The 13,059-nt window shown below is 39.3% G+C and overlaps 1 protein-coding gene across 3 annotated transcripts in view; it reads right to left on the minus strand.

The window, feature by feature from the left end:
- The window catches only part of LARGE1 (LARGE xylosyl- and glucuronyltransferase 1), a 272,944-nt gene that overhangs the window by 15,986 nt on the left and 243,899 nt on the right, over positions 1-13,059 (minus strand). For all 3 annotated transcript variants that reach the window (XM_074539311.1, XM_005491163.4, XM_074539310.1), the window contains 2 exons: positions 8,275-8,438; positions 3,629-3,907 (listed from right to left, as the gene is read on the minus strand). In XM_074539311.1, coding sequence (XP_074395412.1) covers positions 3,629-3,907; positions 8,275-8,438 — 443 coding nt within the window. The remainder of the gene's footprint in view (positions 1-3,628; positions 3,908-8,274; positions 8,439-13,059) is intronic.

Here is a 13,059-nt window from a genome sequence, read left to right on the forward strand (position 1 = left end):
TTCAGACTTATGTGTGTCATTCTGACACGGTGAAGGTTGGGTTAAATTTAAAATCTAATCAACAGTATTTTTCACAAAGCAGTGAAGAAATGAATCCTAAATCACAAGAGTCTCCTCACAGGTTGAATGAACTCCAGCATGCTGATATCAGCCTTCTAATCTGCATTGTTATTTTCAAAAATTAACACAGAATTCTCATCCTCATATAAGTAGACAGAAAGATCATTCCCATTTTTGGAGGATAGAGAAGCTCAGACAGAGAAAAGCAAGCAACCTAATCCTAAAGGACTACACTCAGAAAAAAAAAAAGAGTCCATCATCAGGATTTGGAAAGTAGTTGGTTGCAAGTTACAAATATGTCAGTCACTGAACCTGTGGTCAGAACAGGAGAGTTGCCAACCACTGTTTAATTCATTTGAATGCTCTTCCTCTCTGCAGAAAACACAAATTCATAGACTACAAAGGCAACCAAAACAAAAATCCCAATAGACACAATCTGAACTATCTCCCTAGCTGAGATGCTGAAAAATAAGCAGAACTACTTCACAACTCATGATGTAGGGGATGGATACAAAACCCATGGATGGAGCTGGGATGCTGGGTCCCAATTCATGCTAAATGTGTCACTGGAAGCCAAGGGCACATTTTACACAAATGTGTCAGGAAAGAACTTCAGTGCTAGCTGTGACAGCTGTAGATAAGCAGCCTGTCTCACTGTTTTGTGTTACAAGTCACTGTAGGATGACCCAAGCACCTTACTTGCAGCAACCAGAAGAAGCCTTTACCTCTGGGGCACTGACAAGGTGACCTCAGTAACTACTGGTAAACAGGAAATCTTTAAATGCTACATTTCCTTCTGTACTTCACAGAGGACTAAAGCAGGACTAAGAGGGTGTTTGATGGAGACAAAAACATTGAAATGGTTTTACTTAGCAGCTATGAAAAAGCTCAATTAGCACAAATCTAAGTGCAAAGCAACAGATAAACAAAGGGATAAGTAACCATCAGCTCCATCAGCTTCTCCTTCAAAACTGGTTGCAACCTTTATCATATGACACCTTCAAAATAAGTTGAAAATATTTTTCGAAATTTCTTTCTTTTCAAGAATATATGATCTGCAGAGACATAATATGCAATATATGTAAATCAGCAAACTTTCAGTTGAGTAGGACTTTCCTGGCTTATTCTGTACAGTGATGCCCAAAATACCACACTATTTCCATTTGTTTATGGTTGTTCTATCTGAGGAAATGAGGATAAAAATGTTTTACGTCTCTCTAACAAACAATTGCTGCCATTCAGACAGATAGCACTAATCAGCTATTTGCAGACGCAGTGGGAACAGTCAATGCAGAAACACACAGGGTATCCATATTTAAAATAATCTCAATGCAACTCCCTGCTACTTTGCTTAGAAAAATCGTTACAGAAAAAGCTACAAAAGCATCTAGTCCACATGCAAAAGAAAAAAACAAAAACAAAACAAAACCAAATAACCCATCCAATCACTTTTTTAAGGGCTGCTAGTAGCAGATTAGCAACTTCAATATTCCCAGGCAAGAGAGACTCTCAGTCAGAGCTGAGGTGGCATAGGCCTTAAAAAAGGTTGGCAGGGTAACACAAAGTCTCAGAGGCAGCAGCCCTCAGAGAGCATCTCTGCTTTTTTCTGACACATCACCAATGCACCGTCATGGTGCACTTAGTTCTGTAATACAATATCACCTTATGAGAATTATTTCTGTGGTTGTAATATCTGAAGGAAATGGTGGTACTTCATTCTGCCTTCTCTCCTCTCTTCTTCCTTTAATTGCTGGCTCCCATCCGTGCACTGTGAAGCAGTGTGAGAGAACAAATTCCTTATCTAGCACTCAATGCCAGTATCAACAGCTGCCATCCTTACTGTGTCCAGCACTGATCTGAAAAAATGTACCACTGTGCAACACTAACAGAAGAACAGAGAAATGAAGAATAACTCTTCATCCACATATCTGGAGATAGCTAATGTGGGCAAGGAACAGGATAATTTTGGAGTGCTCCTAGCACAACTTGAAAAGACTTCAACAAAGTAAGAGGAAAGCAAGCTTACACAGTGTGCTAATACTTCACTGACACAACTGAAATTCAGCATCTTGAAAGCCATAGAATAGTTTGGGCTGGAACCCAAAGGTCATCTAGCCCTTTTTTTTTCCAAGTAGCTTTTTCTTGGTTTTTTGAAAGATCTTATTTCTCTTTTTGTAAAATCATAGAATTTTTTGGGTTGGAAGGCACCTTTAGAGATAATCTAGACCAACCTCCCTGCAGTGAGCAGGGACATCTTCAACTAGATCAGGTTGCTCAGAGCCCCATCCAGCCTGACCTTGAAAATTTACAGGGATGTGATACCCATCACCCGTCTGGGGAACCTGTACCAGCATTTTGACATCCTCATTGCAAAAAAACTTACTCCTTGCATCACATCTAAATCTCCTCTCTGTTAGTTTAAAACCACTTATCCTTGTCCTATCTCAAGAGGTTCTACTAAAAAAGTTTGTCCCCATCTTTCTTATTAAGCTCCCTTGATATACTGGAAGGCCATAATAAGGCCTCCCTGGAGCCTTCACTTCTCCAGGCTGAACACCTTAACTCTCTGACCCCTTCCTCATAGAAGAGATACTCCACCCCTCTGAATAGTGTTTGGCCCTGTAAATGTCTTACAGAGTTAAGCCTGAAAGAAAGAAACTCCTCCCTAAGTTCATGATACCATAAGGCATATTTTCCTTTACACTCCAAAGCCCCAGGCTTATGAACTGACAGGGAACACCTACAGGCAGGCCCTCACTGGAACACTTTGATCAACTTTTACCAAATTAGAATGGAGATGAAAAGCTAAACTGGTCAGGATAAAGGAACTGACATCCTCCTGTCTGGCCACAGGGTGTCCTCCTTGCTCTATGCTTTGGCCTCAGATGACCAGCCTCTGCAGGGCAGAAAGGTCTTAATTAAAAAAAGCTCAGTTAATGGATCAGAAGTCTGTAGTTTGCTCAGCCCAACGTGCTCACATGCAGTATGATACAATACACACTGATGTTACTCCTCCCAGTTTCCTTATGGCAATTACTTTGCCTTGACAGGTGCTGGCATTGCAGTCATATTTTTGAGCTGGTTAGACTCTTTTCAAGATAAGGAACTGAATTAAGAGTGTGTCACACAGAGAACAAGTTCAATACTGCTCTGCATGTTTTTCTGTCACTGGCATTAAGAACCAGAGATGTTTAGAGAAACTGCCTGTTTCACATCTCTGCTAATAAGCAACGCTCTTGGACATTTAATAATACTTAACCCATTTCAATTTTCAAATTGGTTGCTCTGCAGCCCTGAGATTATTCTAATGGCTAACAAGGCTCACATTCAGACCTGGATTTTTTCTTTCATAACTATTTTGCTTTACTTTCCAGTTACAGTCCCTTCTTCTACTCTAAAACTTCTTGCTCTTTGCTGGGCATTGTCACACCTCGGATCATTATACGCTTCCGTTTTCAGATCTGCTCAAACTGCTTTGTTTTGGGAATATGTGAGAAGGTTAGGGAAGAGGGGGAGTGCAGAGGCTGAAATGGTGGGTGGCAGTGGGAATTCCCTCACTGTCCATTACCTGAGGTACTCGTAGAGTCCATACATGGGCAGGAAGTCGATGTCGGACAGAAACATGTATGGTGTGCTGATGTGCTTCATGGCCACGTTCCTGAGCAGGTTCACAGGGTAGAACTGCCCCTCCTTGTACACGATGTGGTAGCCAACGTTGTGGCGGCTCATCAGGACCTCCGAGCCCTGAGCATAGCGCAGGAACTGCTGGGCTTCTGCGTCAGAAAGGTACAGTGCCAGGCTGATGGGACCTTCCCAGTGCTTGCAGATGGCTTCAAGCATCTGGAGCCTGGAAAAGGAAGGGTGAGAGTAAGAAAAAGCTATTTCCCTGTCTGGGACTCTGTGTCTGTGTTCACCTGACCAAATGCAGAGATCTTTCTCTAAGTGAGACAGATTGGGGATGCTTTATATGCTGTGGAAAGCAGTAAATATTTCTACAGTGTAATTCATTATTTAAGATCGTAAAGTAGAGGTCTCCTCCTGGACAGATGGACTGCACCCTGGATACACCAATCTCACTAAATCCAATGTAGCCTAAGATGGCCCTAGATCAGATACCTAAAGCACCATCATTTTCCGTCTAAAGCTTTGATGCCACAGGAAAACCCACATGGATAACAGGACTTATCTAGTGGGAGCTTGAGCAATTGCAAGGATCTGTTCATGTGGATCTGCTTAGAGGATAGAGGGCTCATAAACTTCAACTCTGTCTGGTGCCCAATTCACATTTCAGGTCAAGCTATTCCCACACAGTAACACACTACTGTGCTCTTCAACAAGCTTGTGGAGGACAGAGGTGTGTGGACCCACAGATCATTTTACCTCCTGTCAGGAAAACCTTCCCCAAATTTTTGCGAGGCAGTTAGTCAGATCTTATAGGCTGTTAAAAGAGACAGGTCAATGGGATACTGCCTTAGGTGAAAATGGGCAATAACTAGAAGAAGGCTTGCTGTCAGGGAAAAGGACAGAAGGGGTGACACATTGATAGAAATGGGATTTACTATTAGTAGGGAGTAAGGAGAGGAGGAAGGACAGACATGGCATTGCTGTGGAATATCAAAAGAACATTTCAGAGAAAACCATCATTAAAAGTACTAACTTGTGTATGTTCACACTGTCTCAAATTTCATTAAATAATTTCTTAAACAGATTGTATTGATGTATATTTTAAAAAAATTCCTGCAGTTACAATACTATTGATGAAAATGACAAGGAAAGATTTCATTTGCAAACATAAATCAAACCCAACTTGGTCAAAATAATTTAAACATTTTGGGTAATTTATTGCCTAGAGATTGAGATGTGTCACCCAAAAGTACCGCAAGGACTGATTACAAAGCCTCTTGATTTAATATGAAGGAAAATGACCTATGCAGCCTAGCCAGATATTCTATTAAAATCTGGGAAGAGTAGATGATTCAAAAGTAGTATCTTCACTCTGTTTGAAATCCACATTACTGAATTTTTCCTACTAATATTATACAAAATGCAAGATTTCTGCATTAATAATGCATTTCTGCATTATCATAATCTGAGAAAATATTTTCCCCCTCCTACTATCTCCTGAAGATTTGCAAAAAAAAAAAGAATATACTCATACCAGTAAACACAGTCTGCCTTCTGAATGATTGTGATGATACCAAGATGATATAATCATTTTTTTTTTTAGATATGAGATATTACCTTACTAGTCTACACTTGGTACATAATTTTCTTTTTATCTGTTATTGAAACAAAGGCTATTATCAGCCTGAAACATACAGCTGAATTTGAAACACAAATCAATATAAACATATCTAAAAGGTATGTAAGGGGTCCAGAATTTTGATTACACAAATAATAAATAGGGGGAAAATACATTTTTTTGCCTCTTTCCAACATAATGCAAATCTGCTAATCAGGAGACTCCAAGCTGTCAGCACTCAAATTTAGGGCATCAATTTAAAAATGGAAAACTTGCCTAGTAAAAAATGCAGGAAAATGCCTTCTAAGGACTCCATGCAGTGGACTAATGGCATATATAACTTATTTAAACAGCACACCTGCTAATGCAAACCTTTTCATGATACTGAAGTGGAAACTGGCTTCTGGTGGTACAAGTTCCCAGCTGGGCACCTTAGTACCCTTCAGAATACTCCATTTTACTGTGTTGTTCTCATTGACAGGCTCTACTTCCATAAATATGCTACAGGGACTGCTAGGTGATCCTCCATAATCTGCTCTCTATAAGTTGTTATGTCTCTTTTGACCACAAAACTTAGAATTATGAGATTCTAAGCACAACATGACCAATTTATTTTGGTTTTTTTTTAGTGGACTTGAGGAATGTGTTCTCTTAAGGACTCTAGAGAAAAATGTACTGCTGTATTGCATAATAATGAGACCATAATTCAGTCGGTAAATTTTTTAAAGGTCTGTTCAGCTAAGTGAATTTTGCTGGAAATCAATTGTTTTGTGAGATTCTTTATTTTTATTTTTCTTCTTAAGAATACTCAACTGATTTCCAGCTCATTCTCAGATTCTCAGATTTCACACAGTGTATTGCTAATCATGTCTTTCCTTTTCCCTATTCTGACCTCACATTTTTTTAAGTTCTACTCTGATTTCTGACCCTCAGGTGCATACTGAGCCTTTAAAAAGCCTGCTTAGCCAAAACACGTGCATGAAAATCACACTGAAGCAACCAAGCCATTATTCAAGGAAATGTCACATCACTGCAATAAATGACAACTACCCAATAATGAACAACCCTCAACGAAGTCTGTCTCAAAGCTTCCACCTAAAACAATAATGTTAGCTTGCAAAATGCATACCTCTCTTCCATTCCTCAAGCCTACAGGACAGATAAACCTAAATCTGTCATGACAGTCATGTCAATCTCACCTCCAACAGGACAAGGGGAACTGCTGGAGTTGTTTTTTCGCTTTTCCTCATCTCCAATAATAATTTCAAAGAACAATTCAGGAATGTAGTGTACAGCATGTTGTTTATGCCCATGTCACCTTACATCTGAGACACTCTTCTTAAATGCCTACAGTTGTGCCAGAGGTGTTTAATAAAAGTGGTTTAAAGAAGATGGAAAAAGATAAGGCAGTAACTGAAAGATGTGAAAGGAAACGAAGCAGCTAAGCAGTTCTTTGGTAGGTTATTATTTATTGATTTTAGCTGAAAGAAAGTATTTCCAACTCAAATCAATAATTTATAGCAACACACCAGTGAAGTAGGGAACATTTTTCCTGCACAGAACCAGGACGGCTCTTCTTCCTGAATAAAAATGTGTGGTTCTGTCTATCAATAAAAACATGTGCCCCAGTGAGGATCCAGAAAGGGAAACAGATGCTCAGACGTTGCATCAGTGCCAGTGAATCAGCACTGAGCCCCAGCTCATTCTTTTTAATTAAATTCTGGGGGGAAAAATATACCATGTGCACACACCGGCTTTACTAATTTACTGTGGCACTCATTCAGGGTCTGGTTCAATTTATTTCTTTATTTTTTTACTCAAAGGTTTGTGAACACTTAAGAAATGTTTCCTCAATTAAAAATCAATAGAACAGACACTGATGTGCACAGCACATCATAAAACAAAGTGCAGTGCCAAGGCACCACTGGAACAGAATACCCCTTATTCATTTTTGTTTATTTTAAAAACAGGCTGTAAATGTTTTGTTTGTCTCAGTTCCTGTAACCCTCCTGGAAAACTGCTGACCTTCTACTAGTGTAGCAGTGCTATTATTCACATGCCCTGTCGTATTCTGTATGTGCTATGCTCAAGGAAATGATGAGTTTCTGAATAATACTCAACGAGTTCTGATTTGTTTTGTAACCCACTATGATGGCAGTAACTACAAAGTTTGGACTAGATTTGAACTGAGAAACTGGAGAAAAAAAAGAGAGAGCTGACAATTACAAAATTTCACAAAACTGGCTGATCCAGACTGCACTTCCTGGAAAATTTCTTCTGCAGAAAAAGCTGAAAAATTTCAGCTAATTGCAATGGTGGGAATCAGAAAGGTATATGTGGAACTTGTCATGAAATGGATTTCTTTTTCCCCAAATTAAATACTAAATACCCCAAATTAAATTCCACTTCACCTAAGAACTAAAAGCCCAAATGTTCTGAGAATCAACATTTGGATAAAGATGCAATGACTGCTCAGATGGAAATTCTTTATTTCACACTAGCACAGTAAAAAAAAAAAGGTACAATTTCCAACTTCCTAATTTGAAACTAGAATATTTAGTTCTGATTCTTACTGTAAGAAAAATCAGTAATTGAAATTTTCTGCAAGGAAAATGCCAATGAAAGCAAAGCTAACATCTTCTAGTGCAGAAAAACACACGCAAAAACTTGGGTCAGCTACAACTGCTTGCCTAATTCTATTACAAACATCTGATTTTTCCTAAGTTACTGCAAAACTCCATGGACTAATAAAGCCTGACAATCCCAACAAAGAACAACTTTCTCAGCTCCAGGAGTCACCCTCTAATGAACTCTACTCAGGTAGAGTGTAGCACAGTGTGTGCACTGCACAGACAACATCTAGGTTTCCATGGACATGCATTTTTCCTCTCTCTCCAAAGCACTCCAGAGTCAGATTTCCCTGTACTAAAAAGCTGTCTCACAGTCCCAGATGAAGAAGAGGTGTTCCCCACCTGTCCATGGACAGCTGTGCCACCAGTGTCACATCGGTGTTGTCGGCAGCAGGCTCGTACTCGTAATGCAGAAAGTAGAGATGAGTGCGATGGACGGTGAAGCGCTCCCGACGGAATTCATAGCACAGGTCGTCCTCGTCCAGCTCAGACAGCTGCTTCTGGAGCTGCAAGCAAAGAGAGGAAGCAACATCGTTTCCTTGCAATTATTTTAGCACATCAGAGAACCAGGAGCCTGGGAAATTGCAGAATGATGCAAAGAGGAATGGAATACACAGAGTAGCAGGGTTTTCCTGAGGTTTCCCTTGTTACTGCGCAAGAAATTAGAAGGAAGGGCTTGCAGGTAAATTCATAACGCAGACAGGACACTCTATTATGGTCTATATATTCTCTATATTACCTGTATTACATACTTTCAAGATCCAGTGACCAATCCCAGGTTGAATAATCATCAAGTCCAGGAGTTAATGTTCCAATGATTTGCATAATTTCGTCCTTACTAGAAACAGTGTTTTACACCAGTCACAGACATTCTTCACTAGCCAACACTCAGCAGCAGATTCAGCACTGAGAGATTCCCAGTCTGCTGCCTCTGCTGGAGAACAGTAACTGCTGCTACCAGCACGGACCGAGAGCTGGGAATGTAACATCTCTAACTGATCATTACTCCTTCTCTTGAGATTTATGTTCTTTCCACTGCAGAGGTGCCAGAAGTAAGCCTTTAAATGGGATTTATGCTTCTGGACACCTAGTTTGAGAAATCTGGAGGGTGGTAGATAACTTCCTGGCTCCCTTGGAAACCAAGCCTCTTCAAAGACAAAACGGGCATCTCAAAGTAATCTAATCCCAAGTCTCTTAGACAGGTAGCTTTAAGAGAATAAACTTTAGCTCTAGAGAAAGGTAGAAGTGAAAAACTGACCAATTGTCTATGCACCACTATGACCAATTCCATTCCCAAACTAATTATTTTTGGGGTTGGACTAGATGATCATTGAAAGGTCCCTTCCAAATCAAACTATTCTATGATTATATAACTCTCTGATTTTAAAGCCAAACATCTAGCTAGGATATTGAAAATGCATTAATTTTAAAGGAAAAAACAGTCACACCTGCAATAAAATGTTACGAAGATGAAAATTTTTTATGGCTTTAACATGTGAAATTCAGTTCAGTATCTATTGCTCTAAAATGTAGGTTACAGATAAAGTATCATTTTTGTATCTGATTTCTTAAAAGCATCCTGTGAGAACAATAGCCAATTAGTAAAACATTCATCAGCAAATGAGAAAAATTATATAGGAATTTTACAAATTTTGATAAAAATCACAGTGTACCTCAAAACTATTTAGTTAAAAAGGTTATTGAATTACAGACATCTTTTTCTCCTGCTCAGAATGAATAAAGTAGTAGTTTCCCCATCTTCAAGAAAAAAGTAAAAGGAAAATGTAGGTATTTTCTGTTCTGTGTTAAGAAGAGCTGTTGTTCTTGGAACTATAAGCATAATGGTTGCCATCCACAGCAATACTTACAACTGACTGTTTTCCTGTGAAGGCTGATGGAATAATTCCTGATATTTTCCTGTACATCACTCTATAATCTTCTTCTGAATAATGGAAATACCTACTTTGATTTCAATGAGTTTTGGATAAGGCTGTCATTCTTCTCTGCTATTGTTCTGCACAGATCTTAAAACACCCCTCAAGAGGGACTGCTATTAGAAAGATGAGAGTCTGAATCTTCACAAATCTTTACTCAGGCAAAACTTCTATTGATATCAAGATCTCTTTTAGGTGGAATAGAAATCAGGAGTTCTTTTACGTATCCTCGGAGTTTCATTCTTTCTGCTTTACAAACCATCATTCAGCTGTTCCTGCACTCTATTTTCAAAATCACATTCAAATAATATTTGAAGTAAACTCAATATTTACAACAATGACTAGAAAGCATCTTATATCTTTCTGTTTCTTCCTTGAAAAGGGACATTAGTGTTCCCTTAAAAGAACTATTAAAAAGATTATTGAAATTTTGAAATTTAAATAGCTAAAACAACAGCAATGCACATTTTAGGGGTACCTTACTATCCTTCTGAGTGTACAAATGACCAGGCCAGAAGATTTTAATTGCACAGCAGTTATTAATCAGGCAGTCACCAAATAATTATCAGATTGCATTTGGCTTGAAAGCTAAGAGGCTAAAATATTTAATTATGAGTTCAAGAATAACATTTGGAGCTAAATTACAGCTTTGTTCACTATTGAACCCTGGGTGAGAGAAGAGGAGGAGACATAGCTTCTGAAAAGTCCCACCTTTTTAATGGTGAAAATCACCAAATCACAAAGTTGGTGATGGAGGTGAAGGAGAGAACATAAAATTTCTCTAATATAGTCTTTTCTACTGCACACATATTATGTGGATCCATTATTTAAAGACAAAGAACTCTTAGCTTGGTTTGAAGTTTGCTCCCACACTGTCTTCTTGAAAAGATGCGTTTATAATAGGAATGCTGACAGATCTACGCAAACAGATGCTTAAATAAAGTGCTCAATCAAAATAAGGACTTGAATATCAGCTGGATTTGATAAAATCTATTGTGGATTTTTTTCCCATTATGGATGCATCCATTACATTGATAATGATATGCCTAACCCAGCAAAAGTTTCTCAGCTGTAGAGAAACAGCATGTACTCTCATAAGCAAGTACCCTGCTAAGCAAGACTGTGAGCTTCTAGAAGGGTTTCAATGCTAAGGCTACTTGCCACTTAGCATGTGGGAAATGTCACCCCCAGGAAACATTCTCACAGCTGAAAAATGCTGTCAGACTGTGTGGGGAAGATACTGTCCTAGCAAACACTGTTGTGGGAAACAACACCTGCCTTCATTAGCATCATGGTACTACTTGGTTCAGAAATAAAAATGAACTCTGGCTCAGAACTTGGTTCAGAACATGGTTCAAAAAATAAAAATGAATTATGCTATGCATAAGGCCCAAACAAAGAGACAAATACATAAAAGAAATACGGGCTATATTATTTCTCTGGGACACCAGATGTGGCAGGGGATCAGGCTCCATCTCAGGAAAAGTAGTCTTTGAAGCTAGGCTAGTCAGACAAATAACTTAGCCTTGATCTTCCAGGTCTACTTGTCTAACACATTTCTATAAGATGAGGTGTTTTATATCCCTGTGACAGATGGCAGACCTGTATGATACATGGCAACACAACTTGTACCTTTCACTGGCAAACTGGTGACTCTGCTCATGAATCTTCCTTCCTAAGGCTGTTCCTAATGTAAGCAAATCTGTCATTGGCTTAGTTTTTTTTCTAAACTGCTGTGTCACTGAAACAATTCACTTCCCACCAAAACCCAGGACTTCTTATCAGATAAGACAGATTAAAAATTCAAGATCAGAAGTATTTTCTGAGGGATTATTTATTAAAAAAAGATCAAAGCCCACCAACAAACAATGTCATGTGTCTACAGGCCAGTTAGATCTTGGGTTAAGGGATAATGTAGGCTCTCTCATCAAGTGTTTAAGTTGAGGTGAGATGACACTAGGCTTAAGTCACCTGCTCAATATCACACTAACACCACAAGAACTGAGCAGCTTAGACAGAAACTCAGAACTTTCAGATCATCTTTCCTTTTCCCAGATGTGTGCAGTTAAGTTTCATAGCACAAAATCAACTCAGCCACTGAAATGAAAACTGACACCAGCCCAGGATGCAACAAAATCCTGGTTATAAACTGCAGCAGTTTCTTTTTCTCCTGTGTAGCTCTCCAGTTCCCACCAGTAGGCAATTTGGATTGCAACATTTAGCATTTTGAAGGGTGTGAATTAACAGTTGCCTTTAGCATGGCATAAACAAAACAGATGATAATGTAGAGAGAAAAAAGCATTCAGTGAGAGTTGTTTTGGATGACCTACATAAAGTCCTTCTGGCCTCTCCAATGATCAGTAATAAAAGCCAGACTAATCCCACGTCAATTAAACTTTTATTCCTCCCACACCATAAAATTTTGTACATTTGCTATGGGTCAAATTGAGCCTTCTGTGAAACAAAGCTGTGCTAAAGATAAAGAGGATAGTTCCTGAGCAAACCCACCTGGCAGGAGGAATTTTGCTGCAGTGTGTGAAAACCACTAATATTCCTGCTAAATGGAAGTGATGGCTTATCCTGATTTCAAATATTCAACACAACTGAGAATGCAATTTTTAGGCATGTGGAGTATCTCAGACAGTTCTGTATATATCAAGTACTGCTCCCCTTGATCTCAGCTGCAGTTGTCACATTTGGGAGTACTCTTCATCTCCTTTCCCCAGACCCTTGACAAACATTTTTGGCTGAGCTGTTCCCAGACCCCCTTGCAGCACACTGTCTTGTCAGGTAAGTCACCTTGCTTTTATTGACCAGATCAGTCTTTGACCCATTCCTCCTTGTGTGGGAAGTTTTATGGGTCTAAGTCAGTCCCAGTCCTGTGTCTCATCCCATGCTCCCTATTCATGCAGTCTGCCAGCTCCTTATACCTATAAGTACCCAACTGTCCTTTCCTCTTCTTGGTACACTCTCTCTTTCCTTTCTGCCTTTGACATGGGTTTCATCTCTTTTGTATGTGAATCTGGATTTTTTCTCCTCCCTACTGTGTGGTCATTGCTGAAGGCAATGCATGTCCCTCAGAGCAGAGACCCAATGCAGGTTCCTGCTCTCATCTCTACTGTCCAGTCAGAACCTGGCATAGAGGATTCAGAGGAAATAATCACAGAAAACACCACTCTTTGTCCAGGTCCCC

The sequence above is a fragment of the Zonotrichia albicollis genome, chromosome 4 (genome assembly GCF_047830755.1).
Source record: "Zonotrichia albicollis isolate bZonAlb1 chromosome 4, bZonAlb1.hap1, whole genome shotgun sequence".
Lineage (NCBI taxonomy): Eukaryota > Metazoa > Chordata > Aves > Passeriformes > Passerellidae > Zonotrichia > Zonotrichia albicollis.